Here is a 22,543-nt window from a genome sequence, read left to right on the forward strand (position 1 = left end):
AGTCATGCTGGTGGAACGGGAGGATATGTTATGCTCATAAAAACAAAAGAAAACTTGCCGTAACTAGCAACTGTTCTGAGGCAAGGTTCTCCACATATCTGTGACCTGATAGAGTCCTGTTATTCCGTTACTTGGGGATCCTGACCATATGGTTGTCAAGCACACCAAACAGTGGGGTATTTTTGGAACGAAGACAAACGTCCACTACGAACTAGCTGGAGAAATCCCAATTCGTTTCACTTGTGACATTTGAACAAGAAAAAAAAAAAGACTAAATAAATTTACATGTGCCGCCCTGCTGCTCACCTGAGAAAGCACTTGCGCGCATATGAAGAGTCCTTACAGCCTGTTACTACTAATCTAGCCCTTCACAGTTGTGCCCATCCTCCGAGCTGTGTGTGTGGCTGGAGTAGAAACACGGTACGTGCCGTTTCATGTCTCCATCATTTGTTTGAAAGTGCTCAGCACTCCAAGCCTGAAATAGACAAACGCGTCCATTGCGATCGCTAAACAAAGCGGAGTTTCTGGACACAGGTCAGCTCGTGGTTTTGCTGGCCAGGATTTGGTTCTGCGACCCGCTCAGCTGAGAGCCATAATCACTTCCCTTCCTTTCCCTGCTTCGATGAAAGTGCCTTCCAGCGCACTGCATCCCCTGTCGTGTGAGGCGATTCCGCTCCCCCTTTCCCTTCCCAGGCCCGCTGGGATGGGTCACCCGAGAGCGGGGAGCCAGGGCCAGGCAGCCAGCTAAGCGCGCCTTTTTATTAACTCCGTGTAAAGTAATAGCTCCAGTGTAGCTGCCTTCCCCGCCCCCCGCCAGGCAGCAGCGTGCGCTGGGCTCTTCTCGGCCCCGACGCTGCAGGCAGCAGCACAATGGAGCGGGGCGAGCAGCCGAGCCCGCCACACGCTGCCTCCCCTCACAGCTGACGCGGCTTTTCTGCAGCCACCGGGCTTGGGGGAGCGGCTCCTGCTCCAGCCTGAGCGGACACCGCGCTTGGCTTGGCGGGGACCCCTGGCAGCGGGCACAGCACGCTCTCCCCTCCCCGCGTGTTTCAGGCACGGCCCGCCGCCGGGCTCCCCACGCTCGCCTCAGGGAAGGGGAAATCCCGGGGCGCGGGGCAGGCTGCCGGCACCTGTGCGCGCCACGGGGCTGGGACGGGCCGGCAGGGCGTCTCCCCTCGCACCCGCTGCCTTCTGCCCGGCTCTGCCCTGTGTGGGGCGCCCCCTGCCCGGGCGGGCTCCGAAGGGAGCGGCCCCGCTGGCGAGGCGGGGGGGTGGGCACATGCGTACAAGCGGCTCATTCCGGCAACCCCCCCCGCCCCTTCTTAAATGAGCTTCAGTGAGCGGCAGCGGCGTCAGCGGAGCTGGGAGCCGCCGAGCTGCTGCGGGCGGGCTGCCAGCCAGCCGGCCGGCCCCGGGGGAGCAGCGCGCCCCGGCCGGCCCCCTGTGCCACGGGCGCGGCACGCCCCCCGCTAGATGGGACTGAGCGCGGCGCAAGCGAGGGCTCCAGGCGCGGAGGGGTTTGGCTGAGCTCGCTCCTGGCGGGGCGGGGCGGCTCCCCTGAGCCCGGGGCACCGGGCATGGCTCGGGGTGAGACCTGAACCCGCCCAGCCGCACGAGCAGCTCCCCCGCCGGACGGCAGCGGGCGCGGGGGCCGGCGCTGCGCGGCGCTCGGGCGCCCCCGGCTCTGCGCGGACGTGGCTATGCCTCGCCTCTGACTCGCTGCCGCCCCGGCGCTCGGTCCTGGGCCAGGAGCCGCAGGGACGGGCCGCTCCGCGCGGGAGGGAACATGGCCCTGGACAAACTCTGCTCGGTGCTGGAAGGTAGGAGCCCCGCGGCGGGAAGCGCGTGGGGACGGGCGGCGGCGGCGGCACCTGCGCCAACTCCCGGGGATGCCGCGCCCTCTCCCCGGGCCGGGGGGCTGCGCACGCTCCAGCGCTCCTCGCCCCTTGGGGAGGAGGGTCGGGTCGGGTCTGGCCGGCTGGTTCTCCCCTGTCCCGCTGTCTGCTCGCCGAGTGGGGGACCTGGCTGGGCTGAGGCTTCGTCCTGAGCCCAGGTGGGCGGAGAGCTGAGCGCTCAGGGCGCCCCCAGCCCAGTGGCTGTTGCTGCTGGTGGGTGCCCGGCCTGGGGCCGGAGGGAAACACCAGCGCTTGGCTTTTCAGGGTGCTGAGTGCCTGCAGTTCCGGCTGAATCTGGGGGCAGTTATGGGTTGTCAGCAGCTCTGAAAATCGGGCCCTGCGGGTGCCCCAAAGGAGTGACCACTTCTGAATATGTGGCTATATGAGAACAGGATGGGGAGTGGGAGGCAAGGGACCATCTGTGGACACATCCAGAAGCCCTGCCAGATGTCTGCTGCCTGCCTGTATTCTGGTGGGTGTGGGGGTGACCAGAGGGAGAGTTATGGTAACAGTGACTACTAAAATGCACAGTATGGCTCTGAGGAAAAATCAAGAACTCCATATTCCTCCTTTTCCCACTAAACTACTCTTGCTGCTCTGCTAACACTCCAACACACTGCATGGCTCTGGTCAGGTATTTATCATTCTTAGGCAGAGCAAGATCTCATTCTAGCAAAATAACACACAATCAATAGAGTGTCACAAACTACCCAGTCCTGTCTGCCTCCTGATCCACCTTTGTTTTGCTTTCTCTTCAGTTTTACTCCTCCATGTTCAGAGGTAAAGGTTTAGGATTAGGCTCCTTATCTGAGCATCTCGTTGTCTGATAGCATGACTTCTATACCTCAACAGTGGGGAGGAAGGTTTATTTTATATGAAGCCAGACCTGACAGTTAACTTTGCCTCTCAGATAATTTGCAGCATTCTGTATCTTTTGTAGCAATAGCTGATTTAAACCATCAGGGAGCCTTTGATTCTTTGTTTAAACGATAGAACATTCTGTTAGGAAATACTGTTTAGGAATGTTTGCTTGCTTGAAACAGGATAAAACACAAAGGCAGATACTGCAGGTGGAAAGCAGTATTTCTTGTGTAGTGATGATCTAGGATATGAAAGTTGCAAAGAAGTCTATTTTAAACCCCAAATGAGTCCATATCATATGCAGTCCATTTTCTTACACTACAGAGTTGTTTTGGCAAACTAAATTTAAATTATTTCTCACTTACTTCCCTCTACATCTAGATAAATATTTACATTAAGTATGAAACATGATATTTGCAATAATGTATTTTCTTTAATGATTACATTAACGTTCTTCTGCTATTGCTAGACAGCAAAGGTGAGTAAGGTGTGTTCAATCTAAAATCTGACTTTTTTTTTTTAATTCTCTCTGAAAGACAGCTATGTTCATAAAATACAGTTGGCATAAACACTTCTTGAATTATACTCCCCAAGTGCAATTAATCCTGCATGTGTAGAGTAGGTGTGCTGACTGTGTATGTGTGGGTGTAAACTGTCTCCTAAGAAATGTCTGTATGTCTACGATCTTATTAACACAATCTACTGGAGACTCTGTAGTGTTTATAGATTTTCTTAAGACCTTTTTCAGGTTCTTTTGTGAGGTTTTTATTTGGTGTCTGTGACTTGAATATGCTCAGTTAAAATATATAAACTGCATAAAGAGTTGAAATGTTAGTGAGCTCTTAATTCTAAATACACCATTCACCCCTGACTCCAGAAATAGCCTCTGATTACTTGACATCATGTGCTGTCTTCTGTCCTATCCAAAAGAAAGCTTTCTATAGCCAGATTATTATATCTAAAAATGAGGTTCCTATAAACAGGCACATAATAGTTCACTTTTAAAATTAAAACTATGAGCACTTTTCAAATTAATTTTTAATATTTTAAGTTGCATGTTGTAAGGGATTTTAGAAGCTTGAAAGATAGTTACTTGAATTGGAGAGAGTCCTGGGCTATCCTGCCATTTTTTTTGTTTGTTTCAAGAGACCTTCCTGTTGAAATTGAGGGAGAGTCCTGCTTTGAACATATATTAATTACTAGTATCTTCCATCAGATCTTAATGTATTGCTGTGGCAAATCATTCTCTCTAACATTTCAGAACATTTTGCTCTTCTGTTCTTGGCGTTGTGAAATGCACAAGCATTTTGCTGTCAGCCATCAGAAACATATTTTGGGTTGCAAATTTGAGGGGAGAATCAGGGCCATCATTCAGTTTTTATCTTCTGATTGCTCAGAGCTACTGTATGGACTTCCTTCACTATCAGTAGTGCAGACTGTGACTTAAATCAACCCCCAAATCTGATTTTAATGCACAATACTTACGCACAATACTGAGTAAAAGATTTGAAGGTTATTCTTATGTATATTGGGGTAGCTGGTTTTAATTTGCTCCCATCTTGCTCCACCAAGTGATAGCCAATATTTATTGAAAGAAATGGTAGAGTAGGACAGTGCTAAGGTTTTGACCACTGCAGGCTTTGCTGAAGTGAAGCCCAGCCAATGCTGACCTGTTTTCTTAGTGATGCACATTACTTCTGTGTGAGCAACCAGACTCCAATTCCCAATGGGATTTTTATCTGAGAACCTATATACTTCACTAGCCTGAGAAAGTGACATGCTTTCTCCTCCCCATATCTCAATGAGATCTTCAAATGTGCTGCTCTAGCCATTTTGATTGACATGCGGTACGTGGAACATAGCTGGTCAAGTGTAGGAAACTCTAAAATAGCATATTACAACTCTTTTGAATTTCTCAGGAGGGAGACGCAGGCCTCTTTATAATTAAGGTCATGATTCCTTCATCCTTTAGAACCTGTAACTAAATGTATCTATCTTTAGTGTTAGTGCATCATCTTATTTTCCCTGAAATGTAGCAGATAAAGGGTGGTTTTGTTCTCTTGTCCAGCCCATGCATCTCTCCCCATCACACATACACACACTCCCTGCAAACAAAACCCTCAAATAAAAAAAAAAACCCAAAACATAAATGCTGATATAAAATTAGGAATTGATAATTATACTTGCTAAATTTAAATCCTGGAATAGTGTGGAAAAAACAGTGCTAGCCAGAGGGATCAGTGGGATTTTTCAGGTCTGGTATTTCTCAAACAGCAGAACTAGAAGTAAACATTTGTGCCCTTTGAAAGTCAGTATTCCCAGTTTTCCAGAGATGCACAGTATTTAACTTCCATCTCTGGCAGGTTGCAAGAGCATGGACCTTGAAATCACATAAGTGTGATTAATGTTGCCATTCTCCCCAGCCCATCATTTGGAATATGGCATAATTTTAGTACCTAATTATTCATAACCAGAGATTAATGCTTCATTCCACTTTAAGGCTGGTAATCCCACCTTGCTGTTTTCAGATTCAAAAGGTGCTACAATGAGCCAATAATGTTGAAGTTAAGTAGAGAAAATATTTAAAAAATAGAGAGGCTATTTGTCCAATTATAAACCAAAGTAAGAACAACAAGGGCCCAATGAAGTTAAATGAGGGAAATTTCAGAATGAGGGCAGTTAAGAAGCTACAAAAACTTTCCCATTTTGTAAGTTAAAAATAATTACATATGATCTCAGCAGCAACCCTTAAAAATGCTGAGGACCAAGCAGCTCCCTTTGAGTTCAGCAGGAGGTTTCACATATGAATGAATTACAGGATTGGGCTGCAAAAGCAGCTTTATTTGTGCCTGCATGTGCTTGGTGGTAATCATTTTGCACTCTTGTTGTTAATGCATTTACAAGCTTAAAAGCATATGAACGGTACTGCTCTCTCTTAAGGTACGTCTACACTACGGGACTATTCCGAATTTGCATAAACTGGTTTTGTAAAACAGATTTTATAAAATCGAGTGCGCGCGGCCACACTAAACACATTAAATCAGTGGTGTGCGTCCATGGTCCGAGGCTAGCGTCGATTTCTGGAGCGTTGCACTGTGGGTAGCTATCCCGTAGCTATCCCATAGTTCCCGCAGCCTCCCCCGCCCCTTGGCATTTCCGGGTTGAGATCCCAGTGCCTGATGGGGCAAAAATCATTGTCGCGGGTGGTTCTGGGTAAATGTCATCAGTCACTCCTTCCTCTGGGAAAGCAATGGCAGACAAGCATTTCGCGCCTTTTTTCCCTGGATTGCCCTGGCAGATGCCATAGCATGGCAATCATGGAGCCTGTTTTGCCTTTTGTGCCTGTCACCGTATGTGTACTAGATGCCGCTGACAGAGGCGATTCAGCAGCGCTACACAGCAGCATGCTTTTGCTTTTGCATGACAGCAGAGATGGTTATCAGCCATACTGCACCATCTACCAATCCATAAATTGGTAATAAGATGATCATGGCTACCAGTCCATTTGCACTGTTCCATTTGCTGCTGTCATAAGTGCCCCTGGCTGCTCTTAGCCAGGGGCGCAAAAGCCAAAATTGGGAATGACTCCCTGAGTCAATCCCTCCTTTTTGGTATCTAAAAATAGAATCAGTCCTGCCTAGAATATGGGCAAGTGTACTAGAGAACCACTGTATCAGAGAACCAGAGAGCACAGCTGCTCTATGTCAGATCCTGCAGAAATTATGAGCTGTGTGCTATTCACAGGGGGTGTTCCTGCAACAACCCCACCTGTTCATTTCATTCTTCCCCCAGCCTTCATGGGCTACCGTAGCATTGTCCCCCCACTTGTGTGATGAAGTAATAAAGAATGCAGGAATAAGACACAGTGACTTGTTAGTGAAGGCAGCCTCCAGCTGCTATGATAGTCCAGACAGGACAGTAAGGAGTGCATCCCTCTGCTAGTTCAGGGGCACTTGAATCTTTTCTTTACACATGAAGGGTGGGGGCTGATGGAGCTCAGCCCCCTGTTGCTATGACGATGATGGATATCAGCCATACTGCACCATCTACCAGGAAAAATTAGGACCAGGTACCCTTGATCGACCTGACAGATGCTAGTACGCATGGTTACCAGTCCTTTTGCACGGCCCCATGTGCCAATAGGCTGATGATGACGATGGGTATCAATCTTATTGTACCATCAGCCACCCATGGCGGGGGGAGCAAGGATGTTGGTGTTGAGTGCTGCACCATCCCGTCTATCTGCAGCATTCAGTAAAGATAGGGTGACATGTAAGAGTCAAGACAGGATTGTTTTCCCTTTCACTTCTGGGGGTGGGTGGGGGGTGCGTAAATTGCCTAGCTATGCCCTGACCCACCGCGGACACTGTTTTTGACCCTAGAAGCATTTGGCGCTCAGCCAAGAATGCAAATGCTTTTCAGAGACTGCAGGAACTGTGGGATAGCTTGAGTCCTCCAGTCCATGAGCGTCCATTTGATTCTTTGGCTTTCCGTTACGCTTGCCATGCAGCAGTGCGCTGAGTCCCTGCTATGGCGTCTGTCTGGAGATATTTAAAAAATGATTTTGAATTTCGTCTTCTGTAACGGAGCGCTGATAGAACAGATTTGCCTGCCCTTACAGCGATCACGTCCGCATCGTCCATGCTGGAGCTCTTTCTTTATTTTGATTTTTAACTGCATCACCACCCGTGCTGATCGGAGCTCCATGCTGGGCAAACAGGAAATATTCAAAAGTTCGCGGGGCTTTTCCTGTCTACCTGGCCACTGCATCCGAGTTCAGATTGCTGTCCAGAGCGGTCAGTGGTGCACTGTGGGATACCGCCCGGAGGCCAATACCGTCGATCAGCGGCCACACTAACCCTAATCCGATATGGTAATACCGATACTAGCGCTACTCCTCTCGTTAGGGAGGAGTACAGAAACCGGTTTAAAGAGCCATTAAAATCGATATAAGGTGCCTCCTAGTGTGGACGGTTGTGGCGTTAAATCGGTTTTACACTCCTAAAACCGGTTTAAACGCGTAGTGTAGACCAGGCCTTAAAGTAGTTTAACTTAATCAAAGGTTTGTTTAATTTACTAATTTCCCTAAGACTGCACAGGCACTTTTAAAAAATCTTATGGCAAAACTGTTGAGAACATTTCTTGGTTCCACACTTGTGCATATGCTAAGAAGACTACAACGTGCCTCAGGTGGCATGTGACCAGGATTCATAACTGTATTTGGTTCACTGTTGGGATTATTAGCTTCCAACCTGGCCCAGGTGGGAACTGACTGGGAGTGCGATGTGAATGCTGATCCATGCCCCCACAATTGTAGTGAGAACAGAGAATGATCTAGTATTGATGCTAAGGGAGATTTTGAAATATGTAATCAAACTTATCACTTAACTAATGAAAAAGCCATGATTTTCTATTTCTCTTTTCCCCAATTTATTTTATGGAGAGAGACTTTACAGAAGGATTAAAAAATGCAGCTTCTCATTCCATCTGTCTGATATTCACCTATCACAATTGCATGGCTCAGTGCAGTGGAAGATAGAGTGCTTTTCTGGGAGTAGTTACTACTGAAAACTGTAATTGTTCCTGAAATTGCAAAATCTTATTTACAGAATAATCTAATTTAAGGAAATATCCATACCCTGAATTGCATGTGTCATCTTGGGACAAAATATGCTCCTTTTTATATATGGTGCCCTAAATACTATGGGGATAGGAGCCTTATAAATAAGCTTCCTGCTGCTCTGCATGGAGGAGTGTAACTTCCCACCAATTTGCTCTTCCCTAAGCATCTGCAGAATTAGATAGAATATCATGTAAGTGGCCTGTCTCAATGTATTACCAGCAACTATTCATATCCTAAGATCTGAAGACTAGCTTAATTGGAACTGGTAAAATAAATAAAATAAAAAATGAAAATTTAGACAAAAAAAGCAACTATATTTTTGGGAAGGTTTTTCCCCATTTATTTGACGAGTTATATGCTCCACTCCATTTCCTGGTTCTTACAGGACAGACCCTGTATTAAGTGTCCCTGCTCTGATATGTGGCAGAGAGGGGTTACCAATGTTTTAATAAGTGCCCATCACAAAAATTCTCTCCTTTGTTTATGATAAAAACCAGGACCAGTGTCTGCTCATGGAGAGCAGGAGTTAGGGACAGGGAAAAATCATTAGTTTTTCCATTTAGACACACTCGAGTTCTCAAACGAAGTGTGGGGCAACAGCACTTGCCAAACAAATGTATTCATGTGGACTTAGCTGGAAATGTGTTGGGGGTATTTCCCCTCCTGAAAAATATACTGACTAAATTGATAGTAAAGAAAAAGTCTGAGGATACAAATAGAAGGGAACAGTAACAGTGGCTTGGAGGAAGACATCTTTGTTTTTAAATACATGTCATTTGGTTCAATCTGTTCTATTTCTGCTTTATATCAAACACATGCTCTTCAGAAGTATTTTTAGGAATCCCAGGAATAAGTCCTTACTAGCAATAGCCAGAGAGCAGGTAAACTCTGTCAACAGCAAGGAAACCACCCCAACATCCCTTTAATTTGATGACAGACTTTTAACAAGTAATTTTCTGGGGGCTCCTTGCCAGCACATTATGTACATGCAGCCTTCCCAGCAGCCCACTGCCACAGGCAGCTTGAAGGAACAATGAACAAAAATGCCTTCACAAAGGAAAGCCCATGTTTGGAAGCTGAATGTTTTTCTCCTTCCAATAGAGGATAATGCTTGTAGATGTACCCAGGGATGTGTCAAGGGTAAACAGGACCTGGATTGACTGAAATAACAAGGCACTCTACAGTTGCTTGTGTATTTCTGGGGGAGGAGGGAGTAAGAAATTTTACTGGCCCTCTTCAGGAAAACTGAAGGTGGCTATTAGAAATGTGGATTAGCCTATCCATTCAGGCACAGCTTGATCTGCCACTGGTTTTGAGTAAAGGAGGTTGGGAGAACTGTATTACTCCCTGAAACCAGTTAACTTGCTTTCAGTGAGCTCCCACTTGCCTCTATAGCAGTCTTCAGAGGAATTGTCCTGGAAACAGCTGGAGTGACAAGTGCAACATGAGTGTACAAAACTCTGAATGCATTCAAACATCTCACTGGCACACCTTATTCTTGCCAAAGCTGGCATTTTGGAGAGGTGTTAGTCACTTTCCAAGCTGATGAAGCTCAGTTTTGATATACAGCTTTTGTAGTGCAAAATAACATTTTTTAAAGAAGTTTTACAACTCGATTAGCATGCTCTAGGCCAGAGGTGGGCAGTAACTTTCACGGGGGGGGCACTCCACGAATTTTGGTAAGTCGTCATGGGCCACACATTGCTGCTATATTAATGGAGGGATGCGGCATCTGGGAGGGAGTTTGGTGCAGGAGGGGGCTCCGGGCAGGGGATTGGGGTGCAGAAAGGGGTGCGAGGTTCAGGCTCTGGCCTGGAGGCACTTACCACAGGCGAGTCCTGGCCGGCAACACAACAGGGCTCAAGCAGGCTGCCTGCATGCTGTGGCCCCACGCCTCTCCCGGAAGCGGCTGCTGCTGGCGTGTCTCTGCACACCCCTTGGGGGGGAGAGGGGCTGTAGGGGTCTCTGCACTGCCAGCCCTTGCAAGCACCGTCCCCGCAGCTCTGGCCAATGGGAGCTGTGAGGAGGGTGCTGGGGGTGGGGGCAGAGCACAGAGCTGCCTCCCCCCCACCAGGGGCACGCAGAGACTTGCCAGCAGCAGCAGCCAGCCACTTCTGGGAGCAGCATGGAGCCAGGCCAGGCAGGCAGCCTGCCTGAGCACCCCGCTGTGCCATGGGACTTTTAGCAGCCTGGAGATCGCAAGGGGGCAGCCGAAGAGCCTGGTGGGCCAGACAGAAATGTTAGATGGGCCGAATCCAGCCTGCGGGCTGTACTTTGCCCACCCCTGCTCTAGGCAGAGGTGACTGACAAACTAGCAAAGACTTATCTTCCCCTGGTTCACACCTGCTCAACTACTACCATATTCTGTCATTCCTCTGCCACATTGAGCTGTGCACCAAAGAAAACCACTATAAACCACTAGAGCTACTTACTCATGGGGTAAACTCTAGCCACTAGCTCTTGACACTTACTCATTCAACAGCCTGCAATACTCTGTGAGACCACAAGAAAACAGAGAAACTGCACATTATGTAAACCACAAGAATCAATGTAATCTTGAGGCGGTAGAACTGATAACCAGTCGATTTGAGAGCCGGATTAAACAACAACAGTGGTGGTTCAACATTCCTTTGATCCATTAACAAGTATTGCTGAATGCCTGTAATAAACAGCAATGGAGTGGGAATTCTTACTGACCCAGATGTTACCTCTTGTCCATTTCATGAGCTAGACACAGCCTGAAGCAGGCCATTTGTGTGCAGACCAACTTTCTGAAAGGAAAAGAGATGACCCCGTTTAGGATATGTGTTCATCAAACTCCACAGTGTGTCTGTTTACCTTCCACTGGACTTTTTTCTATTTAGACTGTATGCTCTCCAGGGTAGGGACTGTTTTACTGGGTATCGGCGCAGTGCATAGCACCATGGGATGGATGGTGGTTAGGGCTTCTAGAAGCTACTATGAGGAGGAGAAGAGAGGAGGGAAGGAGAAGAGAGAGAGAGAGTACAGAAAATGTCCCCACTACATTAATAGCTAAAATTAATGTTAGACCTAGATAGACAAATCAATGGATGTGTGTGCTATGGTAGCCCTCTTAGCAGTTACAGCATGCTAGGATTAATGTTAGTTTCACAGAACAAATTAGCTAGATTTATGTATATGCAAAAGGACTTGCTCCCAAAGGGAGAGAAGTGGTTTCCATTAGGATCAAGCATGTGCTATTTTTTTTCCCCTCTGTATTTGTCAGAGAGTAGCAGACCTCCTGGCAAGGCTCTCTATGACCTGTGTGTCACCAATTATTATGTCTGGGCTATATGAATATCTGGTACTTCCTGGCACAGAAGGTCTAGCATGGAGATAAAAGAGTGAACCCTTAAGTAGGCAGTGTCTGCATCACTCTTCTCCCTAGGATCCTGACTACCACTATATATGTATAATGTTCTTTAAGTGACCAAGTGTTTCTTTTAAAAATAGAATTTTTTCCATACTGTTTCTCAGGTCTGCATGGCTGCTCTCAAGATTAATATTCAGATTTCTCTGCATGCGCAGCTCCCCTATTGACATCATTGATGTAAGATTCTGTTCTTAGAGCCACATGGCAGATTCTCATCTCTGCTTTTTGCTAGCTCTGTATGTGCAGATCCCCAGAGCACACAGAAAGAGGAGAGGTGAGATATGCCATGCAGCAGATGGGAGTGCGGAACTGTGCCTGTAGAATCAGGAGGCTATTTCTCGCCAGATAGGTACAGGCATATGTCAAATCAAGTGCCCAATGCACTCGTATCTCTTTAAGCACAGTACTCGGGTACTCAGTTTGTCCTTGCAATCTATTTTAGAGCAAAACTGAGTTACTTACAAGCATCTGGCCTCTTTGTATAGTTAAAAATAAAAATGTGACTTGAACTCTCTGTACTTCAATAAAGAAACGAGTATTTTATTTTTCATCTTATACATTCTCTAAAATGATTCAACAAAGAAACCATTTCCCCTTCACCCTCCAACAATGCATTTGTTAAATTGTTTCAGATGAATATTTTGATAATACAACACAGGCCTGTTTAAAAAAAAAAAAAGAGTAATAATAATGAATAAAAATGTATATCATAATGCCTTCTCTGCTGAAGAATCCCAAAGCTATGGTGGCTAAATTATTCTATGCAAAGTCGGGGAGAGAGAAAAAAGAACAAGTAGTGATGCTAGGAAAACAAAACAAAAGCTCAAACTTTTGTGTGTGTGTGTGTGTGCAATCTGTTACTTTGGTAATGGTGTGACTCCTGCTGTAGAATGAGCAGGCAATATGTCCTTTCACAACCAGGGAACTGAGATTTGCAGCAAATGCCAGATCCATGCACAATGGAAGTGTCATTGCAGTCATCTCTTCCCCACTGGAAGTGTGGCTGGCTCAGCAGCGATACTGCCATTGGTTCCCTAGTAGCCTCGTTTGGGTATTACACATCATGGAACAGAACTGATGCTGTTTCAAAGTAGCATTAACTTTCCTGATCTTACCCCTACAAACCTTTAGTCAGTAATCAGAGGAGCATGCCCCAAAGCAGCTACCTCCATCCCCCCCATTTCTTCTAATAGGTCTCCCACAACCACCCTTGACCCTCTTTTAATAAATAAATAAAAACCCTTGATCTGTACAATGTGGTCTTGAATTGGTGTAGTGCAACACTAATCATATGCACTAGCCCCATACACCCAGTAGTGGTAGACAGTTACTCCCTTGCACAGTGCGCATCAGGGTGGAATTTGGGATTATATACTATAACACATTCATTTTGCACTCACACTGAAATGCAGCTCTTTCTACGTAATGCACAGCAACTCTACGTAACAGGTTAAAAAAGGACACAAAGAATAATACTATGTCGTATTATAAAAGCAGGGCACTTTAGTCAGATACAATGTAATGACTTAATCCTGTTATCTTTGATAAATTGACATTTAACTCCCTTTTTGGAAGATGCCATGGGACCTTTAATGCAAGTAGTCAGGACCTCTTTAGATCTTCTCCAAAAGGTGGCTCTGTCTGAGCCCTAAATGCCATACTGGGAGACTAGTTCAGCACCACCTACCTCACCAATGCCCCTTCCAGCAGCAGATTTTCTCTAGTGGAAACCCCCCCCCCCCAATCCATGTACTGATTGGCACAGTCTTGATTAGCATTTGAGGTCTGACAAGACTGTCAGAAGGGGGTGAGGCTTTTGGAACATATGATTCCTATGTTATCAGAAAAACACAACTGTGCACAAAATATGGCTTCCTGGAGGTGACATTGCAAACCATGGAGGGTTGAAATAGGTCCTGGATGGTTTTGTTCTTTCAAATCTTGTGCACTCATTGACTCACCCCACTTCCAGCCGGACAGCTACTCTTCATAGCTTCTCCACCTCTGTGGTAGCCCTACCATAAAACGGGTTCTTAATGTGTTTTTGTTGTTGTTGGGTTTGTTTTTTTGTTTTTTTTTTTGAAGCCCCTCCAACATGCTATTAAAAACTCCAGGGCATATGGGGGGGCAGGGGGGAGGCCTTGGGGCTTCTGTCCTACAGGTTGGGGGGGGGCGGTGCTAGTGGCTTCTGCCATGGGCCCCAGCCAGTCTAACACTGACCCTGCTTCACAGACTCCCTGAAACCAGCTCGCGGATCCCCAGTTGAAAACTGCTGCCCTAGAGAACTGGGTCTTCACAGCTGCTGCTATGTTCCCATCTCTGAGGCTCTTTCTCCCTTATCATATTATTACCAGAGGCAGGAGGAACAGCAAAAGGATGCCTTGTAAATGTCTGCAGGGACTGAGAATCCCATAGCAAGAGATGAAAGGAATAAGGGTAAAGAGGAAGAAAGTAAAGAAAGAAAGGAGAGAGGGAGGGATAAGGAATGAATGGAATGGTTTCGGGGAGGGGCACGGGACACAACCAAAAATTCTAACTCAGAGAGGGCTCGACTCAAAAAGTTTGAAAACCGCTGGTCTAACCCACTCTTCTGCTGTAATTGCCTACTTATCTGCTACTTATTCATGCTGTTCTGCAGGATGTGTGCCCTGTTCTCTTACACGCACATGCACACAGAGCTGTCACCTATTTATAGAATCAGCATGAGCTCTAGTGAAAACCAATCAGATTTTTTAAATCCTCCAGGAGGTTTGTTTCTGTAACAGCACCCTTTAAAGAAGGGAAATCGCTGGATAGGGGCACTGAAATACAGAGCCTGGTTCTGTCTTCATTCAGAATGCAAGTGAGGCACTGAGCAAGTACCACTGAAATAAACATTGACACCCACTGATTCTTTTTTAAAGGCTGGGGGAAAGGCATATAATAAAAGTGACAGCCATAGTAGATATCTGTACCTAAAAAGAGAGAAACTGGCTGTCTGAAATACTGAATTACATTATGAAAAGTCTATATTTTTCTAATTATGTGATTCATTCTGTTTGAAAAAACTCTGTCCAATTTTTGCATTGTAAGAAGCAGTGCAAAGCTATAAAAACGGGGGTATATTGATTTGTCTGAGATTGCTGAATCCTTACCCAGCAGCAGCTCAGACATGCTGCATCTTTTAGAAAAGACCATAAATTCAGTAGCACAACATGGATATATTATCAACATGGAAGTGTGGAACTACACTTAATACAGAGATACAAGCCAAGTTCAGTTTAGCATTCCTGTCCCTAAAGACGATATAGGAGAGAACATATCAAAATCAAGATAATTGTATAGCAGCTATCAAGCTGCTTTGTGGAGAAAAATTCTAACAGATTAGAGTTCAGATATATGTCTGGAACAAACATCTGCATTATCATTAGTCTCTCTATAGAGCATTTACATGTCCTTGAGTTTCACAGTTTAAAAAGATATCAAAAAAAGACCCAAGCAATATGAAAATAGAATGGAGTTTGTCCTGTACAAGAGATAGTAAATATCATCATTAAATCAACAACTTAGACTCTGAAAACTAAGATGTCAAAAATATAGCTTTTTTTGTGTGTGTGTTTAATTTTTTTTTTTTAATAATTAACTACTGGAAAAACTTGGCTCTGGGGACCAGTAATGGGCTCTAGACTCTTTCTTCCCTATAATGCCTCTTCCAAGTCCAAGGCAGATGAGTTGTGATCAAGGGCTGTTACCATCTGTAACAGATGGGATACCGTCTGTTGGGAAATTATATTTGTTATAGATTAGTATTAATGAAAATATGGTATCACTGTACACATGGGGATTTGAAGGCTATGGACGAGTCTGTCCTGTTGTCTGAACTAATCCAGGGGAGGCAGAGATGCCTCTAGGAATGTTACCCTCATTTGAAAGATTCATAAATCAATTGGGACACAAAAGGCTACACAGTAATGATCTAGCCCAGCAGGGGAGAAAACTGTTGTCTGTGAGGAAAGGCAGATACCTGTATATGTAAGTTATTATGGGAATTGCAAGGAGATGGAGAGCAGAGATGCATGTAACCCTGAATAAAGTCAGAACCTATAATCAGGCTTGGGGACAGATTACGTATCTAAGAGCTCAAAGCTTGGAACTGTTTTCTACACGGCTGCCAATGTGGGGGGGTTTCACAAAGGGGGAAAAGGCTGATTCAGTGGGAGCCACTGAGCTGCTGGTATGCTGACAGGAAGGTGGCGGGGAGAGCCTCGTGAAAGATGACAGACTTCGGAGTAAATGCAATTCACTGTTCTGCAATGGCAAGATTATGCCTTGGCTGGTTGAGCTACTACACAGGGTTAGGACTGAGGCCTGGTCTGTGCTACAAAGGTAGTTGGACATAAGCTGCTTTGCGTCGACCTAGTTGTGCACGTCCGTGCTTAAATTTGTCTCCCACTGATGTAAGTACCCCATTACAGCGACACAGTAACACCACCTCTTCAAGTGGCATTGAGCCATGGTTGATGTACTGAGGTTGATGCAGCACAAGGGTAGACTCTGCGTTGACCCTAACAGTCCTCCGGCAGCTGTCCCACAGTGCTTGACTCTGACTGCTCTGGTCACAATTGTGAACTCTACTGCTGAGGGGTCATGGTTACTGGAAGCCCTTCACTCCCCCTTTTAAAACCCTGTGGATTTTTGAAATGCCTTTTCTGGATTGCCAAGCTTGGAAAGCACATCTTAGGCAGTTCTGCACAACAGTGGAGGGCTTCTAACTGACCATGCCAGCTACATGCTCCAGACGTGCTCTGGTCTGGAGTAATATTAGATCTCCTGGGCCTGTGAGGAGAAGAGGCCGTGCGGCATGGCTACGGGCCAGCCACAGAAATGTGGACATCTATGAGCAAATCGCATAGGGGATACAGGGGAAGGATGCAACGCATGGAAGTGAAGGAACTGTGGCAGGCATATCAGAAGGCCAGGGACAACAAGTAGGTATGGTGCCAAGCTGCTGATTTGCCACTTTTTACAAAGCTCTGCATGCCATGTTCAGCGTGTGGATACCGCTGAGGAGCCTGAGTCACAGGCCCCTGCTGTGAACAGTGAGCACAAAGATGGGGGGGCATGAAATGGGGGTCCAAGTATGCTGCAAGCCAGGAGCTGTTTGAGACTCCACCGAAGTCCAGTCAGTCCCAGCAGCTGAGCCATGGGTCAGCCTGATGCAGGTAAGTATGTAAACGTATTTCCCGTTACAATGATGCTGATGGCACCCCCAATTTAACAGGACACAGCTATTGACTTTTCATTAATTTACTCACACTAGAAGAGGGTTTTTATCTGCTTCTCAATCCCCTGTACAGTTAGAGGGGAGAGCCATGCAGAGCTGTTTATGTACACAGGGACGTCTCTTGAATCCTCCTGAGAGATCTCGATGAAACTTTCATGGAGGTACTCTGCAATCCTTTCCCGTAGGCTTCTAAGGATGGCTACCTTATTCTCTCTCTGCAGTGGGATGCTTTCCCATGCCATTTGGTGATAAGTTTGGCGGGCAACATTGGAGTAAACAGGCTAGCAATGTATGGACCCAAGTGCCTTCTGGAAGCCAGTAGCAGCTGTGCTCTCTGTGCCTTTGTCACCCTCGAGTAAGATATCAGCTAAAATCTCTGGCACCATTTTCCACAGGCGATAATGTTCAGTACCGTTGCCCTACTGTCGTAGAAGTGTCAAGAAGCATGTCTTATTTAAAACTTTAGGGACCACGGGAATGAAGTTCTAAATCTTAACTTTTACTTTTTGTTGTGACTATACTGACTTCACATACCACAACCATGGCTCTCACAGATCTGTGTGTGCATATCTAAAATGGACATGAATGTTCCTTCACCTTCTTTAGCTCTGTTCCATACATTTAAGATTTTTAATGTATTTGCTTTTAACTTGCACAGAATATTTTTGCAGTGTTTTTGTTACTCAATAAAATTCTATTGTTTGGAAAATAATTTAATCTTTATTCATTCCCAACATACGCTGCAGAATGCCTAGCAGTACTGAAAGCACCCTCAGACTAATTATTGTAGAGTGTGACACAACTCGTACGATCAGTAACAAATACAATCATAAATGTACACCATAAAAATTAATAGGTGCCTTGATACTGCTATATTCATAGATACGCACCACGAATCACACTATTCCTAACAAGTCATCAAACCGCAGGGACAGGTAGAGCACAATACACCACAATGAATTATTGTAACTTACTGTTAAAGGGCTCTTTCAAAGCCTCCCCAACCAAATATAGCTCTGCTAGTAGCCCTTGTATCTGGCTGCTCAAACTCAGCAGACAGCCACTCCACCTCCACCCAGGTGGCACTTTTCCCCTTTGCTTCACAGATATTATGCAAGACACAGCAGGCAGCTAGAACCATTGGGATGTTTTTTTCACTGAGATTCAATCGTAAACAACGAATGCACTTTCAGTGGACTGAAGAAATGCTTGCAACTGTTGTTCTGCACTTGCTGAGCCAGTAGTTAAATCTGTACTTGGTGCTGTCAGGGTGGCTGGTGTACTGCTTTGTGAGCCAGGGCACCAAGGGGTAGGCTGGCTCCCCCAGGTTTGCTATTAACATTTCAACATTGCCAATGGTAATCCATTGGTTGGGAAAGCGAGTCCCTGCTTGGTAGCTTTCTGAACAGTCCTGTGCTCTTAAACATGTGAACATCATGCACCATCCCATACCGACCAATATTGATGCTGGTGATCCCTGGTGATCCACCAACACTTCCATAACCATAGAAAAGTAGCCCTTCCTGTTGATGGCACTCTGTGGCAAGGTGGTGTGGTGCCAAAATAAGGATATGAGTGCCATCTATTGCCCTATTGCAATTCAGGAACTCCACTGCTGCAAACCCATCCACACTGTCCTGCACGTTACATAGGATTGAGATTCTCAGCATCAGGAGACAAATTCTGGCCCTGCACACTTGCATGACACTGACCCCCATGTGGATTTTCCAACTCCAAAACGATTTCCCACTGACAGGTAGCAGTCTGGTGTTGCGAGTTTCAACAGTGGGATTTTCAGTCGCTTCTCCACTGTCGGTACCGCTTTCATTCTGGTGTCCTTACGCAGGAGGGCTGGAGTGAGCTTGGCACATGCATCCAGAAGTGCGGCTTTACACATCAGAAAGTTCTGCAGCCACTGCTCATTGTCCAAAGCCTGTATTATGATGCAATCCCACCAGTCAATGCTTGCTTCTTGGGCCCAGAAGCAGCACTCTACCACCTGCTGTTGCTCTGGAAACACCAACAACTTTGAATTGGTTCTCCCTATGTTCCACAGCCATTTCTCTTCTATGAAATTGTATGTTTCCCCCCAATTCTGTTCTTGCAGCTCTGCAAATACTACAGGATCAGGCATCTTGTGCTTGCAATGCTTGTGACATTAATGCAGAGTTGTGCAGGCTCTACACTTCCATCATAGATGGCGGACAGCAAGAATGGTGTCACAGGTGTTTGGGATTTTTAAAAAAGGGGAAAAGATCATGGGATATAGATGATATTTTGGGATGGTGAAAGTTGCATGCTGGGAAACTGACCTCTTGCTCCCGGTCACCCGTGTGACTCGTTTCTGCACCACCAGGCATTGCCAAAACTTCCCAAAGGATAGTGTGGCGAATGGTGCTGAATTGCATGCTTAGATACATATCCATGCACTGCACTGTTCATTGACACAAGCACTCCTGGTGAGCACAGCGCTGACACAAGGAGTTAAGTATCTCTTGTACATTAAAACATATATACTGTTCCCATTTTCAAAAAGAAGTTGGTAGAGCACTTCTCCAGAGGTGATTGCTGCTCCCATAAAGACCTGTTCAAGGACCTGTGCTATTAGTACCAGCAATGCAGTAGTACTGCAGTGACTAGAGAGAGACATGTATGTGGGCATATTAAACAGGTTTATGTGTATCAGAGGCACTGCTGCGAGTTACAATAATTCCTTGTAAAAGTACAATTCTGTAACGCAATCAGGATGTATGATTTGGCAGCACATAGAATTTGATAGGCTTTGTCCAATTCCTAAAGGACTCGTCAGTCTGCCACCACAACTGATACCCGTATTGGAAGTCTCAGCAAGAAGTGAGGTTTGAATGAACATAGAAACTAAGCTACCCTTTCGCTCCTAAAGGTGGTTCTCTAGCTTCGTAATGAGATGCATTGGCAAAGCCACATGGAGAAGCCTAAACTACTGTTACTATTGTTATGAGCTGGGTACAACCGTCTTCAAACTGCGAATGAGCAAATGAGCACTTAATTTAAGATAATTTAAGACAGGTAGGGGGCCACACCTGAAAAAATGCCTGTTAGGCTATGTGTACGTGCCAAAGAAAAACTGGGGCACTGAATCTTGGAGCCAGGGTCAATTGACTTGGGCTCATGAGCTGCAGGGCTAAAAATAGCAATGTAGACATTCCCACTCAGGCTGAAGCCTGGGCTCTGAAATTCACTGAGGGTGAGGGGTGTCTGAGCCCAGGCGCCAACCTGAGTGGGAACTTCTACATGGCTGTGGGACTAAAAACAGCAAAGCCCAGGTCAATTATGCTGGGCTCTGAGAGCTGGTGCTACAGGTTTTTCTTTGCAATGTAGACATGCCCTTAGAGTCTGCCCAGAAACTCGCCCATATGCATGGGGCATTGTGAATAGCCGGGGTGTGGAAGGGGAGGGTTTTAGAAAACACACAAACTGAGAACAGACCACAACAGAGAGGCAAGAAGGTCAAGCAGCCCAGTGATCCTGGGAAAGCTAGACAGCACTTTGGGTCTGATGTTGGCAACAGAGGCTTGGGGTTTGTGAACTAAGAAACTGCTTCTTTTGTTCTTGATTTCTCCTGCATTTGGAGGAGCAGGATTTTTTTACATTCCCTGTAAATAAGATTTTGTCAAATAAAATACCAGATGTTTCAATTTCTACTTCTATCTGGAACATACCTAGGGCCCTGAATGTTGAGTAGCTTCTTTGGGTCAAAAAGTAGATTAAAGTCCTCTATCTTCAGGACTGTAAATCCAGCAGTTTTCACAAGCAGTAAGTTTTTCCTAGGAATTAAAATAACTGATTTGCTTTTAATATACCGGTATGTGTATTTTGACTGGTGATTTGGATTCATTTGGGTGTTGCCTGAATAAGGGCTGCAGAAAAAGACCTCTGGGTTCTGTTTCCATTATTGATGTCTTACCTGTTCTGTTTCTCACCAGTGTTGTTAATAACAATACTTGTAGTGGAAGGGATTGCTGTGGCACAGAAGACACAAGGTACAGTATTAACAAGATTTTCTTTAAAAGAAATTTAAGGTTTTCTTGTAATTTTTAAATAAAGTAAGCTGGGTAGATACGGGAAATCAGAAATGCTTTCTTGTTAGGATATTTCACTTGCACTAATAGTACTTTGTAAGATTTTACTTCTGTTTTTATATATATTTTTCTTTACTGCATTTCATTTTGCCAAATGAATACAATTCTTATTGCAAATAAAAAATAGTTAACTGCAAATAACTAACTATCTTTTTCATATCCAGATCAGTTCAGTCCTTTATAGGTAGAACAAAACAGTAGAGAGCCTTCCATTTTCTGTGTATATCAGCAAGCCTTTCCAATTTTTTAATAGGTCTGCATTTCCCTCAGAATGTTAGGAGACAGTCCCCATTTGGGGATGGGGATGAGGCAAATGGCTTTACAAGCCAGTTTCTCCCTTAGATTGGAATAACCTGCATAGGAGAGAGAGAATTCCTTGATTTGACACTTGCAGAATTTCTTTTGACTTCTTCTGCAGAAGAGACTAAGGGTCCCAACCCTCAGGCTCCAGAATTCTCCCAAGATTCTTGTGTATTTTGGAGGGACCCACTAGAGCAGGGCTCGGCAACCTTTCAGAAGTGCTGTGCCGAGTCTTCATTTAGTCACTCTAATTTAAGGTTTTGTGTGCCAGTAATACATTTTAACATTTTTAGGTCTTTCTCTAAGTCTATAATATATAACTAAACTGTTGTATGTAAATAAGGTTTTTAAAATGTTTAAGAAGCTTCATTTAAAATTAAATTAAAATGCAGAGTTTCACTCCCCCAGACCGGTGGCCAGGACCCGGGTAGTGTGAGTGCCACTGAAAATCAGCTTGCGTGCTGCCTTTGGCACGCGTGCCATAGGTTGCCTACCCCTGCACTAGAGGCTGCTAGAAAGTCCTTTCACCATGGAATCCCTCTCAAAAGCCCAGTTCTCCAGTGTATAAGGGAAAGTTGCATATGTTCATTATGGTTGCTTCCCTTATGAGAGAGGGAGAATCTAGCAGAAACCCAGTTGTCCTGTCCTGCCCTACCCTTTCAAAGCCTGCAGATCTTAAACTCCGCCAAGGGATATGCATAGTGTTAAGATGGTAGAGTGGTGGCAGGGAAATCTGCCTGGAGGGCCCCCTCTGTATGCATAGCTCCAGGGAGTGATCTGGTATGGTATCTTAATTTATCAAACCAATTAACCTCAGGGCAGGAATCATAGTTTTCTCTGTGTCTATACAGATCCCAGTTCCAGACTAGGGCCTCTCAAACTAGTGCAATATTTCTTGTTTATTATTAACACTGCCATGTTTAGCAATAACTATTTTAAACATTGTAACTATTGTAATGAACCACATGCTATAGATGAAAGTCTTTAATTCAAGAGTATGTGCTTGAGTGCATTCCTGAATCAGGCCAGCAGCAGGAATGTGAACAGAGAAATCAAGTGTCCAGTCCTGCTAAGCCTTGCCCTTGA

General features: G+C 45.4%; 1 protein-coding gene across 1 annotated transcript in view; it reads left to right on the forward strand.

The window, feature by feature from the left end:
- The first annotated feature begins 1,461 nt into the window (after positions 1-1,461).
- NETO2 (neuropilin and tolloid like 2) overlaps positions 1,462-22,543 on the forward strand; it is a 52,035-nt gene continuing 30,953 nt past the window's right edge. Inside the window, exons 1-2 of the mRNA XM_044987623.1 lie at positions 1,462-1,820; positions 21,002-21,058. Of these exons, the coding sequence (XP_044843558.1) occupies positions 1,787-1,820; positions 21,002-21,058 (91 nt within the window). The 5' untranslated portion in view covers positions 1,462-1,786. The remainder of the gene's footprint in view (positions 1,821-21,001; positions 21,059-22,543) is intronic.

Source organism: Mauremys mutica, chromosome 14, assembly GCF_020497125.1.
Source record: "Mauremys mutica isolate MM-2020 ecotype Southern chromosome 14, ASM2049712v1, whole genome shotgun sequence".
In the NCBI taxonomy this organism is placed as follows: Eukaryota; Metazoa; Chordata; order Testudines; family Geoemydidae; genus Mauremys; species Mauremys mutica.